The sequence below is a fragment of the Scylla paramamosain genome, chromosome 15 (assembly GCF_035594125.1).
Source record: "Scylla paramamosain isolate STU-SP2022 chromosome 15, ASM3559412v1, whole genome shotgun sequence".
In the NCBI taxonomy this organism is placed as follows: Eukaryota; Metazoa; Arthropoda; class Malacostraca; order Decapoda; family Portunidae; genus Scylla; species Scylla paramamosain.
In genome coordinates this window covers 3,936,012-3,951,011 of record NC_087165.1, presented here as the reverse complement: position 1 = coordinate 3,951,011, position 15,000 = coordinate 3,936,012, and the positions used below count along the sequence as shown (strand labels likewise).

Genomic DNA, 15,000 nt, shown 5'->3' with positions numbered 1-15,000 from the left:
CTTTCATTTTTATAATGTCGTACCTATTTGTTTTTCCCTTTCAACGGCTGTCACTGAAAATTTCCGGGAATATTGCATTAGGGAGCATGGGGTTCCTTTAGAAAATTCAACATTCTTTTGACTTGGTTCCTTGGTTGACATTCTCCCGTTTCTGTTAATTGTTCGTGCGTGTACCTTCATCTGACTAAGGAGTATGGACATTCTTTCCTCCATAAATGCTGAGCTGGCGTTAATTTTCTGTCGACCTAACATGGAGCGGAAACAGGAAAGGGAATTTGTGTTGCTGGTGACGAGTGTTACCGATTTGTCCTTTTCCATTGTGTTAAGTTCATTTAAGTTACATCATTGACAACATTTCCTTTTACTTTTTTATCATTAGTATTTTTACACTCGCGTTCCTCTCGTGAAAGCTTAATTAATTGATTACTATTATTGTTACACCTTGATCATTTGTCCTCTTTACATTGTTTAAGTTCTTTCATATTTCAACACACCCGGCGACATTTCCTATTTCATCCACTCCTATAAACAATATATCCGCTCCTCTCTTAATAAATCATCAAGTCTTCCTTTTTATCATGGCTCTTCTTGTTGTCTTCCACTTACACACAGGCTTGAGTCTCCAAAAAGCCTACAAATACTTCTCCTTACTCCTCCCACTCACGGCTTTTCTGGTGTTCCTTCCAAAACAACAACACTTCCTCCTTCCTCCCTGTGTGTGTTCTGGCCATTTGTCATCGTCACATACATATCTTCACATCCTTTCCACGCTTCGTAAATCCTTCCCATCCACCACCACCACCACCACCACCACATCATCCTTCCCTCTCGTTTATTTCTTCCATCCCTCATGAGTCTTGTATTTTGGCCCTCATCACTAAGCCCTTCTTTCATACGCCTCTCTCCTTGCCTCCCTCGTGCATCAGAGAAACCCATGAGGAATAGGAGGAGGAGGAGAAGGTGGAGGAGGAGGTGGAGGAGGAGGAGGAGGAGGGGGAGGAGGAGGAGGAGGAGGAGGCGTGTCCCCGTGTCGGCCGGGTCGTGCAAAGCCGGTGTCCCTCCTGGGGTGGCTTCGTATGCTAATGGCCGCCCTCGCTTTAACGATGTATACGAGCAGACTTGTGGCGGCGACGGATCAGCTATACAGGGGGGAGAGGAAGGGAGAGGCAGCAGGGGAGAGGAAGAGAAGTGTTTTGTTTGGTGGTCGCGGCCGTGCTGGTGTGAATGGTCCTAGTGGTGGTGATGGTGATGGTGATGGGGGATGAGGAAAGCCAGATGGGATGCCGCATTGGGGGAGATAGGGATGAAGAACGAGGAGGAGGAGTGAGGAGGAGGATGGATGGATAGGAGAATGATAAGTAGAGGAATTGAGGGAAAAGAAAGGAGAGAAGGAGGGTAAAAAAAAAGAGTAGGAAAGGGAAAAAAAAATAGGAAAAGTATGACCCCACGTACATACCCACCCACCCATCTATACACACACACACACACACACACACACCAGTCACCCACCTCCCCCTCCCCCGTCCTTCCCTCCACCTCCTCCCCCATATACCAGGAAGCCAGCCGTTCGTAGCGACACTACCGAGAAATATGAGTCAAAGCCGACAAATTGAAGGGAAATTTAGTCACGAATGTCCCCCGCGTCCTGTCATTCTCAACGACTTAATACGGGGGAGGAGGGGGGAGGGAGGGAGAGGGAGGAAGAGGGAGGAGGATGGGGATGGGGGGTAGAGGGGGGAGGAGGAGGGCATGGGCAGGGCAGGTGCAGAAGGAAGTAGTGATGGGGGAACTAATGGGTATGGGAAGGACCTGAGGGGGAACATGTGAGAGGGGCTTAAGGAAGGAAATTCAGGAGTTTTGGGGTGTTAGTAATGGCGGCTGGTTTTCAGTTTCTTTTTTTTTGTTCTTTTTTTAAGGGGTAGAGGTTGGGGAGGGATTATTCATTTGCATGTGCTTCATCAGCTTGACTGTTTGCTGTCACGCTTAGGAGAGAGAGAGGTGAGAGGAGGAGAGAGAGAGAGAGGAGAGAGAGAGGAGAAGAGAGAGAGGAGAGGAGAGAGAGAGAGAGAGAGAGAGAGAGAGAGAGAGAGAGATAATAGATAATAGATTAAACTTGTTTTTTCTCCCATGAACATTCAGTGAAGTGATTATCATTTGTAATATATAATTTTGTGATCTGAGAAAACACACACACACACACACCACACACACACACACACACACTCACACACACACACACACACACACACACACACACACACACACACACACACACACACCACACACACACACACACACACACACACACACACGCGCGACGGTGCTTTCCAACAAAATTAATCAGCACGGCCCGAGCAAGCACCTTCCCTGGCTGGCTGTCTGGCTGGCTGGCTGGCGACGCGCATTTTTCGGCACAAATCACTCACCTGCGCCTTGCCTTGCCTTGCCTTTGCCTTGCCTTGCCTTGTCCGCCTGACTTACCCACACCTCACCCTCATCTATATATTCTAATTTGATGCTTATGTCTTGATTATTTACGTTCATTATTTACAGTCCGCACGCATCGGCTGCCCTTGCAAGTTATATTTCTAAAGGGAAGAAACACGATCGACATTACATGTATAACCTAGCGTGCTTCTTCCCTGATAGACCTGTGAAATATGCTTTTATGATGTGTATAGTTGATGATAAAATATAAAGTTGGATGCATGTTTAATACACTTCGAAAAAAAAAAAAAACGGTGGCGGGGGGGGGGATAATGTGCTCCGTAAAATAACACTTGTTGAATTCGGGGACGGGGGAGTGTGGAGCAGGAGTGATGGAGGCGAGTGTGTGTGTGTGTGTGTGTGTGTGTGTGTGTGTGTGTGTGTGTGTGTGTGTGTGTGTGTGTGTGTGTGTGTGTGTGTGTGTGAGGGTGGCAGGCAGCGAGGCAAGGCAGGGTGTGCAGTACTGATTGAATGAAGGGACATGTGAACGATTTGGTGGTGTTTGTTTGCAGGATAAGGTGCTGTGTAGAGGATGAAGTGATGATGAGGATGGTGATGATGATAAAGAAATAACACAAATAATAGTTATGATGTTGGCAATGACGATTATGATAACAACATTATAGTAATAATAATAATAATAATGATAATAATAGTTATTATTATTATTATTATTATTATTATTATTATTATTATTATTATTATCATTTATATTATTATCATTATTATTATTATTATTATTATTATTATTATTATTATCAGTATTATTATTATTATCATTATTATTATAATTATAATGCTGCACATAATTGGGGCTAAAACTTAATGGCACTGAATAAAATTACAACGATAGCAATAATTGTAATAATGAAATTCATAACACTGATGACTATAATGGTGATAATGGTTAGAGAAATAATGATAATGGTCATAGGAACAAAACCAACAACAACAAAAAAAAACTAACAACAACAAACAACAACAATAATAATAATAATAATAATAATAATAATAATAATAATGATAATAATTGTCTATTCTTATTCAATTCATATTTTTACTGGTTATTGTAACAACAACTATAATAGTAATAATAATAATAATAATAATAATAATAATAATAATAATAATAATAATAATGATAATAATAATAATAGTAATAATGTTCTATTGCTATTATTATTACTATTATTACTATTATTATTATCATCATCATCATCATCATCATAATCATCATCATCATCATTATTATCATCTTTATTACTCCATGATTATAATTAATGCTACTTCTATAATGATAATAATAATAATAATAATAATAATAATAATAATAATAATAATAATAATAATTCTTCTTCTTATTATTATTATTATTATTATTATCATTATTATTATTGTCATTACTATTTTTTTGTTATTACTGTTATTATCGCTCATCATCATCATCATCAATATCATTGCCACCATTTTATTTATTTTTTTTTTTTGCGTGGCTTATCATGGTTATTTACTGTATTAGTAACAGTGATGCTTGGCCAGAGAGGCGGGGGTGGTGCCTGTGACTTCACCGTCAGTCCTTCAGTTTTAACTGGGTTTTCTCAAACGTTTTGTTCTCTCACCAGGACCATTTTCAGATGCCACAAAGAGGATTAGTCGTGTTCTTACAAGTTATTTTTCTCACTGACGAGACAGAACCTTTGCTAGAGTATCACTGAATCATGAAAACACCATTATGAAACCCTAGTAGCTTCCATCTGAACCTGTTAAAGCCTTCATTGTTTCAGAATACAAGGTTTAGATGTTGTTCTGAAGTGACAGTTTGTTAGGGAATATTATTTTTTTTTTTCAAACATCCAATAGACTTATGTAATCCTGTCTATATCATTGGTATTGTTATCTACAAGATGTCAAAATAAGTTTTCAAATGTTTAAGAATACAGTCTTTAATCTTTATTTATTTATTTTTTTTTTTTATTTATGTTCTTTTGACTTGTTTAGTCCCACGCCATGCTATTGTTATTTAAGAAAAGTCGAAATAAGGTGCTGGTGCTCAGAAGTGCGGCCTTCAATCTTTTTAAATATTCTATAGACTTATTTAAACTTACATAAATCATTAGTTGTCATTCAGAGCCAAAACAGGCCGCTCAGATGTTTAGAAATATGGTCTTTATTTATTTATTTTTTATTTATTTCCTATTGACTTATTTAGTTCCACATAAATCATCAGTACCATTATTCAAAAGTCGAAATATGTCTCTGAAGTGTTTAGAAATAAGGTATTTATTTTTGTTTTTGTTTTTTTTATTTCGTAAAGACTTATTTAATCCTACTTATATCATGAGCACTATTACTGAAAAGTCGAAACAAGGCGCTGAAGTGTGTAGAAATACAGTATTTAATCAGTCCAGGTCATATTCGCGGCGTGCCCAGTTTGGCACAATTACACGTACCACACCTTGTTCGCTCACTCACTGGGGCTCGCTGGGGACTGGCTGTGGACGGCTGCATGGGAACCTGAACTGGCAAGACCTCAGCTGTCTGTCCTGGCAGGGATTCAAAACCTGCCCAAATGAAGCCTAGGAGTTCCTAGACCACAACGTCATCCGCCAGACCACACCGCTAATGGTAGTAATGATAATGACAATAGTAATCCTGATAGTGGTAGTAAAAGCTGTAGTAGCAGTAGTAGCAGCAGCAGTTGTAGTTTGTAAAAGTAGTAATAGTAGTAGTGATAATAAACACTAAAGCCATCTCAAACTACACAACAGCCACACTGAAATGCTAGCCAGCTGGTGGCGGTGCATAACATCACGGCGTCCCACAAGGCAATAGTACCATCAGTGCGTAACATGTCATGCCAGCAGTGAAACCCATCAAAGTCCACCTGTGCATGATTCCCCTCCTCGAGCAGTACTGCGCATCATGTCCCTTGATACCATTCCCGGGCCAGGTGAAGGAAGTAAGATGTACCACGGATGCATTACCTAGATAGAGAGATCACTAACTCCCAATATAAATAACAGGTAAATGAATTAAAACAAGGATAATAGAGATGTTCCCGAATGCAGCTGCGGCGATCAATACCACGCAGCGTTCGATAAGGAGCTTTTGATCGCCGGTATAAAATGATGATACAGTTCGTAGCGAGGCAGTCATCAGTCAGTCAGTCAGTCCATCTCACGCTTGAAACTCGCGGCATCGGATATAATAAATTGTCACGCCGCTAACTGGCTGTAACAGATGGCCGGTCCACCAGGCGATAACGGGGTCGAGTTGGGGGTCGAGGTTAATAAGGAAGGCCAAAGATAAAAGGGGAAAAGACGTGTATGATGAGAGAACAAGAGGGAATGAGGTGTGAAAAACGTTAAGCTGATGCGGCGGTGGAGTGAGTGAATGGCGCGTGTATGTATGAGAGAGAGAGAGAGAGAGAGAGAGAGAGAGAGAGAGAGAGAGAGAGAGAGAGAGAGAGAGAGGATGGTAGCAGAAAAATAAGACATGTTTCAGTGCTGTGTTGAAGGTCAGGCCCTTGCATCATAAAGGACAATACATCTTAAGAGCGAAGCTTGACTTTTCACTGGCGGAAAGGAGACGGAAACGGTCCCGTGGGAAAAATGTGGGAAAATAAAGGAGATTTTTAAGTGTTAAACGTAAATGCTTCTGTGACATTTACCGTTGCTTAATGTGATTTCCTCTTATTATTATTATTATTATTATTATTATTATTATTATTATTATTATTGTTGTTGTTGTTATTACCAGTGCTTGCATCTCATCATCATCATGTAATTTTCGCCATCCCCCACAAGTCATGATAGAATAATAACTACCAAGTCGATGAAAACTGTAATACATACGAGTTGAAATAAGAATACATATCATTGATTGGGTGTTGTCTTGAAAATCAATAATAAATAAAATGTACCGTGCATATTATGAAGCTTTGAGGAGGGAGGTGCCGGGGAGGGAGGGAGGGAGGGAGAGAGAGGAGAGAGGAAAGAGAGGAGAAGGGGAGGGAGGAGAGAGGAAAACGTGACGAGTTGATCTGATGTTGGCTGCTGGGGAAGGAAGGCCTTGTTGACTGCAAATATTTATGGTCTTTACAACATTATTATTATTATTACTATTATTATTATTATTATTATTATCATTATTATTATTATTATACCTATGTTTCTTTGCATTTTTTAGGTGATATTATTGACAGTAGCAGTCTGGGAAGTAAGGTGAGTGTTGGTCGTGAAAGGATTGTTTTTAAAAAGGGCGTAGGGAAGAGAAGGAGGGACAGGGAGAAAGGAAAGAGAGAGAAGAGGGCGGGAGGACGATTAGGAGAGAGAGAGGGGAGGAATAAAAGTTTTCGCGAGAGAGAGAGAGAGAGAGAGAGAGAGAGAGAGAGAGAGAGAGAGAGAGAGAGAGAGAGAGAGAGATTTTCCGTAACACACACACACACACACACACACACACACACACACACACACACACACACACACACACACACACGAGAAATTATAATTACAATCTTCAAGAAATAAAATAAAATAAAACGCATATATATACAAATAAAATGAATAATTACTTATCATTGGCGAATCATCATAAAAAAGATTCACAACATTGGTAACAGTATATTATATGATTTCATAATTTTTGTTTTACTTATTTTCCTCTCTCTCTCTCTCTCTCTCTCTCTCTCTCTCTCTCTCTCTCTCTCTCTCTCTCTCTCTCTCTCTCTCTCTCTCTCTCTGTGCTCCTTCCTTTCCTGTTTGTGATGGTAATGGCCGGCGAGGGATGAACGCACCGGATATGTAAATGACTAACAAAATCTTACCTTGTAATTTCCGGTGGTGTTGGGGACAGGTGGGGACAGCAGGTGAGTGGAGGAGGGATACGAGAGAGAGAGAGAGAGAGAGAGAGAGAGAGAGAGAGAGAGAGAGAGAGAGAGAGAGAGAGAGAGAGAGAGAGAGAGAGAGGGGGGAAGAGATGGATAAAAAGGAGGAGGGAGAGGAGGAGGAGGAGGGGGGGGGTGGGAGGGAGGGGATGAGAGGGATAGATAGATATTGGAGTGGTGTATTGGTGTAGTGTGTGAATGATAATGATGGTGAGTGTGATAATGATGATAATAATGATAATAATATTAATAATAATAATAATAATAATAATAATAATAATAATAATAATAATAGCACGTGCTCTGGCTATTTATCTCTCCATTTCAAGTCCTCTCCCACCTCCCACTTCCCCATCCTCCCCTCATCTCCTTCCTGCCTTTGCATCCTCCCTCCCCCACCCCACCCATCCTCCCCCGCCTCTGAGGTAAACAAGGAGTGTGTGAGTGTGTTGTGTTTGACTCTCAGGGTAAACACGCACACCGTTTTCTTAACTGTGTGTGTGTGTGTGTGTGTGTGTGTGTGTGTGTGTGTGTGTGTGTGTTGCATAGGTCAGTGTTTATTTGTGTTCAGTTTGTGTATTCCCCTCATTAGTACTTTTGTGCTTGGTGTTGGCGGTGGTGATGAGTGTTGTTGTGGTGATGACAGCGATGAAGAGTGGTTGTTTATGGTTGTGGTTGTGGTGGAACAACACCTGAATGTTTGGAGTTATAGGGCTTGTTATCATTGTTCGTGTGTGTGTGTGTGTGTGTGTGTGTGTGTGTGTGTGTGTGTGTGTGTGTGTGTGTGTGTGTGTGTGTGTGTGTGTGTGTGTGTGTGTGTGTGTGTGTGTGTGACACCTCACCTGTCTTCTCGTCCTTGTTGAGGTTGTCGAGGGTCTTGTTGGTCATCTTGAAGAGGGCGTCCAACGCGCTGCCCTTGTCGTTGGCGCCGCCTTTCTTCTCGCTCTGGCCTGCAGGTTTGGCGTGGGGCTCGGCCGCCGCCTCCTCCCGCGTGTCCCACGGCCGCACGATCTTCACGGGGATGGAGGACTTTCGGCGGGAAGGTTTGTAGGAAAGAATGTCTAGTATAGAGAAGGACCGAAGCCCTGCCGCCTGCTTCTGGTCGCCGCCCGCCATCTCGCCCCGCCCAGGCAGCGCCCCGGCCTCCTGTGGCTCCTGGGGCTCCTGTGGCTCCGGTGAAGGCGAGGGAGAAGATGCCTTAGGCTCTTGATCCCGTTGGGGCGAGAGTGGTTCTCTAGACGGCGGCGGGGAGGTGCCGGACATGGCCAGCCTCTTGAGCGGCCTGAAGTACTCGTCGTCGGAGAGGTAGGTGAATGACTCTGTGTGGAGGGAACCCGAAGATAACGTGGGGGACGGCGCCCCCCCTTGAGGTGGAGGGCGACCGAGGTTCCGTTTCCTCATCCTCAGTGGAAGTATCGGCGTGGGTGGTCATGTCCATGGGGGAGGGCTGGGGCTGGCGCGCCTCGCCCTCACAGCCCACGCTGATCTCGCTCTCGCAGGGGCTGGGCGGCCGCTCCCCGCGGGGCGAGGCGGGCGAGTCGCCGTCCTCCATCCCGGCCACGCACTCCACCCGGATCTCCATCGCCCCGCACTGGCCGGCCGGACCTGCCTCGCGCGGTGCTCACTCAGTCTCGCACAGCTGCTCGCCGCCCACTCGGCCACTGCTCCGGTCCTTGCGCTGGTCACCGACAGACTGATGCTGGCCGCATCAGGCGGAGAGTAATCACTCGGGTCCGGCGCCGCCGATGAAGATGTGCCAACTGGTCGACTGGTTAATGACAGAGCAGCGCCTTCACACGCCTAATGGCCGCCTTTGATGTTTGCCGCCCGCCAGTGACTACGGGCGCCGCCCGCCAACCACACACGGCGGCCGACACACGTGATTGGGCGGGACCGTGGCAAGACCCGCCCATAACTTCACTCCATTCGCTGGAGAGCCGCGCGGGGGCGTGGCCTGTGGCGGCGCTCCTCGCTCACTGGCTTGGGGATTATCAATTCGCCAATGGGGAGGAGAGACCGGCGTATCAAAGGAGACCATGAATAGCTCAATCAGGGAGTGAAGTGACGGGGTTAATGGAGATATTCTAACAGGGCGGGCCACTCGGGTGTCAAATTAGGGTGGGCTGTGGTCCGGGTGGTCCTGGACCGGCGGGCGGCCCGCGGGCGGCGGGCGGTGGTAACGGCCCGTGAGTGATGGAGGGCCAGGCCGCCCGCCCCGCGGCGCCGCCCTCATTATTGCAGATAAACAGCCCACCGCCTGGCCTGCTGCTGCTGCTTCTGCTGCTACCAGTGGCCTGCTCGGCTACTGCTGCTGCTGCTGCCACCACTCTTCTTATTTCTGTTTCTGGTGGTGGTGGTGGTGTTGGTGGTGGCAGCTGTGGTGGTGGTAGTGGTGGGTGGTGGTGGTGGTGGTGGTGCTGCCTACACGACTGTCCCATCGCTCGTGCCGGGCCCCAGGCAGGGGTGCTGAACCCTAATCTGTTTAGCTCTTGATACTTAGATAAGTATTTATGTCCAAGTTTTTGCGTGGCTGCTGACCTGGCCACTGTGCGCCTCGGAGCCGATCCGCACTGAGGAGGCAACACCTGGCCGCGGCACTCACCTGGGCCAGACATTGCAAATTCTCTTGAATGCCTCGTGTGAGTGACCTGGAGAGCATGCGGCTTTGTTAGGAAGGAAAGGAAGTCATCGTGTTAAACGAAGTGGAACTTCAATGCGAATACATAAATACAAAAACATTGCAGGCCATTGTGTCGCTTCCTGGAGGCATCGAGGCTCCGTCAATCAGGGGCAGTCAAGCCTCGCAACGAAGATTGAACGACCAGGGTTAGTTGACTCAACGTCCTGAGTCTTGGAGCTGAGTCTCTTCAAGGTAATCGAGCACCACTTACATGTGTAGATATTGTATTGAAATAAGTATCACAATTGAGCATAAGAAGGCACCGAGGGGACATAAATAACGCTTCTATCGATGCGCGTTCATACAACTTGCGAGGGAGGAGGGAGGGAGATGCCAGAGGGACAGGGCAGGACTGGGAGAAGAGCGAAAGCAAGGAAGCAGGAGGTATAAGCGAAATTTAGAGGTAGGAGGAAAAGGCTAAAGATAGAAAGAAGAAAAAAGATAAAGGAAGAAGAGGAAAGTAGCATGAAGAAACAAGTTAGCGACCTTCAGGTTAACATCCCAAAAAAGCAGTACAGGTTGATAAGGACGTTTACTGTAGATTCAAGTAGTACTTTTAGTTTAGTTTAGTAATAGTCTTGTAGTTTAGACCGGTACACTCCCTCCGTCAGCGGTACGCGGTGGTCGCCCAGCTGGACCCCTCCGGTGCCTGGGTCGTAAAGTGGTACAAATTGCAGGTCACCGACACGACTGTGGCCTTTTGGGCGTCGCGCTAGTGATCCAGTGTGTCGTGGTGCGGGGGAGTGTGCGCCGCGGGACTAGAACACTCTCTCTCTCTCTCTCTCTCTCTCTCTCTCTCTCTCTCTCTCTCTCTCTCTCTCTCTCTCTCTCTCTCTCTCTCTCTCTCTCTCTCAACACTGCAGTGATTAGATTAAGTGATGCCTAAATTATTGCATTATTATTGAGTTCACTATGTGTGTGTGTGTGTGTGTGTGTGTGTGTGTGTGTGTGTGTGTGTGTGTGTGTGTGTGTGTGTGTCCGCCAATATGTCGTGTGGTCGTCCCGCTTCTGAAGTGAAGGGTAATATTAGGGTTCCGGAATAAGCATAACCCTTAACTCTTCCAGCACCCCCCTCCCCTCCTCCTCCTCCTCCTCCTCGTCCTCCTCCTCCTCCTCCTCCTCCTCCTTTTTTACCTTATTCCTCCATCTCTGTCGTACTATTAATTTCCTTATTTACATTATTTATTTCTCCCTTTCTCTTGTCATTAATTCACCATTCTCTCTCTCTCTCTCTCTCTCTCTCTCTCTCTCTCTCTCTCTCTCTCTCTCTCTCTCTCTCTCTCTCTCTCTCTCTCTCTCTCTCTCTCCAACGTTTAAATCATTCTTCAAGCTCTGACTGATTGGCCGAGTGTGTGTGTGTGTGTGTGTGTGTGTGTGTGTGTGTGTGTGTGGTGCTCCCTACTGACAGTACCGGTCGTTAAGTAATAGAAGTGGCAAGTAAATGAAGAGCTTTATCAAACGTTTAACTGATTTATGGTGCGGTCCCTACTTTTATTTTTCCTTCTCTCTCTCTCTCTCTCTCTCTCTCTCTCTCTCTCTCTCTCTCTCTCTCCTCTCTCTCTCTCTCTCTCTCTCTCTCCTCTCTCTCTCTCTTCATTTTTCTTTGGATTATAATTTCTGAGACGTGGTGTAATTTATTTGGATCGTGTGTGTGTGTGTGTGTGTGTGTGTGTGTGTGTGTGTGTGTGTGTGTGTGTGCGAGTATTTATTTATTTCTATTTCTATTTCCTTTTAGCGTCATTGCACATGGTAAACCTTTTCTCCTTTATATATACTAGTATATTTTCACTTTTCTTCCATTACTCAGATTGATTTCGAATGGACACACACACACACACACACACACACACACACACACACACACACACACACACACACACACACACACACACACACACACACACACACACACACACACACACACACACACACACACACACAGCCAGACACACACACACATTCCACCAGTCACAACACACATCACAAAACAACAACAACACTTTACACTCCTTCTTTCTAAAAATTCCAACTCCGCGTCATTACTCACAATTATGCAAATCAAGCAGAGAAGTGCGGCCGGCCACTCCCTTTCGCTCCCCTCCCACTCCTCTACTCCTCCCACGCTTCCTCCTTCTCCTCCTCCTCCTCCTCCTCCCTCATTTTCGTCCACCTCCCACCCACTCCCTACACCCCCTCACTCCTGGAGCTCGTAAAACCCGCTGTCAGGGACCGTGTGTAACCCAACCACACTGGGACCAACCAAACACTCTTATCTTATCGCGTAATAACTATCATCACCGCTGCCATCGCGTCGTCTCTCACTCCAGCAGCGTCACAGAAGGCGAGAGAGTTGAGATGAGTGCAGGGTGGGGCGGGGTAGACAAGTACAGAGGAGGGAAAGAAGCGTACCTACGTAGGGCGGGAAAAGTATAGGAGGGATGGGTGGGTGAGTGGCGAGGAATCAACGTGAAGGTACTGGTGATTGTGCTTCCTCGCTTCTTCTCTGTCTCTCTCTCTGCTCCACCCGTCAGGTTTATATAAGGTAACTAATTTGTCAATCCGTAAGCATATTATTGAATTTGAAGGTAGCACGTACGTCGAGTCCTCCCTAGGTTTTCTGTTTCTTCAGTTAAGAATTTTTTTTTTTTTTTTTTTTGTTTGTTTCTGTTTCGTTTCCGTCAAATTAAAATGTGATTGTCATGGAAAGAAGTAAGTGTATGAGATATTTTAAGCCAGTCTGCGCAGTGGTGTTCTGTATCTCGTTAAAATTAAAGGTTACTTGCAGATTCCGATGTTTTATCCTCATTTCTTGTATAGAGAATGTGGTGCTCGGGAGTTCTGTATAGTGTTGAGTATTTTCATTTCTCAATTCTGGTCCCGCTGGTGAAGTTTCCTCAGTAATTGTGGCGCCGTATGATTTTCTTTTCCTTTTTTTCTTTTTTTTTTTTTTCTTTTTCTTTTTTTCTTTTTTGCGCCTTAGTACTAGATCAGTCACCCAATCAGCTCCTCGGTAACTAGTCAGAAAATAAACTTTAGTAGCCTTTGGTCTAGTCCTTTCTTTCCGTCTATCATCACGTGTCATGTGTTCTTCATGAAGGATATTAATGCATTGTGCATTACATGCATGAAAAGTAATATTAATGAAGTGTGTACGTTTTTCCTACGTATTCTGTCTTGAAACATGAACTAGAATTAATCTTTTCTGACACTCCTCACTTTCTTATCGCCCTCCAAGGTCCACGAGGGAGGGAGGGAGGGAGGGCCGAGGCAGCTTTGCTTCTTGATTTAAACTCGGGAAACACACGCTCTGGGTGGCTAAATAATAATTCTTGGCTCCACCCAAAAAAAGTCACGCATGAAAACTGGTAATTAAGGAAACTGAAACTGATTAAATAATTACGGATGAGATGAATATACGAGCGCGTTAAGTCAGTGGGCGTTTAAGGATACGCGAGTTAAAACAACAGCGGGAAAAATGTTTAAAATGTTTACGAGAAGAAGACGAAACCTACTTTGATAAACGCTCCTTGAAGAAATATAGAGGAAAATTTATAAAACAGTTATTGTGAGCCCTTGAAGATACTGCATTAAACGTCCAATTGTTAGGGAGACTGTGCTGCTTTATATTGATAAAAAAAAAAAAAGAAAGAAAGAAAGAAAGAAAGAAAGAAACTAGACGAATTCTAAAATAAAACTGGAATAAGAGAACTATTCAGTGTAAAGTAGGCCAAAAATTTTTGCTTTTCACAACAATGCTCTCTATTCTTACAAAGCAACATCCCGTCTGTCAGTCTGTGAGTCAGTTTTTCCCCGCCACCTTTTGGTAATTGAGATGGTACGGCTATTTATTTCCAGCTCCCTTGATTGGTTCTCTGAGCGGCGTAGGTTAAGAGTGGACCTACAGAGGTTTTTAAGTGATATAGAAGGATATGACAAGGGTGATATTAGCAAAAATTCTCAGGGTCAGTAATCAGGAGAGAACAAGAAATCACAGGCTCAAGCTTGATAAGGTTTAAAAAAAGAGTTGGGAAGGAATTGGTTCTCGAATAGAGTGGTAGATGAATGGAATAGACTCAGTAATCAGTTTATTAGTGCTTAGTCATTAGAGAGCTTTAAAAGAAGATTACACAAATTTATGGATGAAAATGATAGGTGGAAATAGGTAGGTGTGTTTCATACAGGGACTGCCACGTGTAGGCTTGACGGCTTCTTGCAACTTCCCTTTTCCTATGTGCTTATATTCTTATGTTCATTGAAGGAGCAGCATTCCCGCGACACTGAGCAAAGCCTGCCAGTCTTCTGCAGGAGTTACAATATGAGACACGTAGTAGCTCATCAAAATTTTAATAGAAAATAAATGTATACTAGAATTACGAACGAGAGAGAAGGAGAGGGAGGGGAGGAGGCTGCAAAACTGAAAGAACAAATTAGTGTTATTCGTGAATGAAGGACGAAGGATATTATTTAAGAGTGTAGTGAATTAGTATTTAGGGAGGAGTTGTCGTAGTTAATTTAGCTGTTATCATCATCGTCATTGTCATCATCACCGTTATTATGTCCACAGTTGTCATTGTAACTAAAATTTTACATCATTAATACTTCTGCTAGTTTGAGAGAGAGAGAGAGAGAGAGAGAGAGAGAGAGAGAGAGAGAGAGAGAGAGAGAGAGAGAGAGAGAGAGAGAGAGAGAGAGAGAGAGAGAGACAGGATTGACCATTTCCTAGTTTTCACCTGCCAAATCCCGTGCCGGTGCAGTCAGTGAATCACGCCAGCATGCAGAGTGGCAAACAAACAGCTGGGCGAAACACATGATGAAGGACGGCACGCCAGCCAGCCCCCGCACCCCAGCCCGGGCATAAGAGGAATCACGCTCGCCGCACATTGAGGAATACATACGGCGCGGCGTGTCTATTTCAGGAACAACCAGGGAACATAATGCATGATAACCA

At 44.5% G+C, this 15,000-nt stretch overlaps 2 protein-coding genes across 4 annotated transcripts in view; one reads left to right on the top strand and one right to left on the bottom strand.

Moving 5' to 3' along the window:
* Positions 1 to 9,511, bottom strand: part of LOC135107288 (homeobox protein Nkx-3.1-like) — a 21,164-nt gene extending 11,653 nt beyond the window's left edge. Inside the window, 2 exon segments of the mRNA XM_064016962.1 lie at positions 8,215 to 8,728; positions 8,730 to 9,511. Coding sequence (XP_063873032.1) covers positions 8,215 to 8,728; positions 8,730 to 8,954 — 739 coding nt within the window. The 5' untranslated portion in view covers positions 8,955 to 9,511.
* The window catches only part of LOC135107289 (uncharacterized), a 322,315-nt gene that overhangs the window by 192,120 nt on the left and 115,195 nt on the right, over positions 1 to 15,000 (top strand). The window lies entirely within an intron of this gene.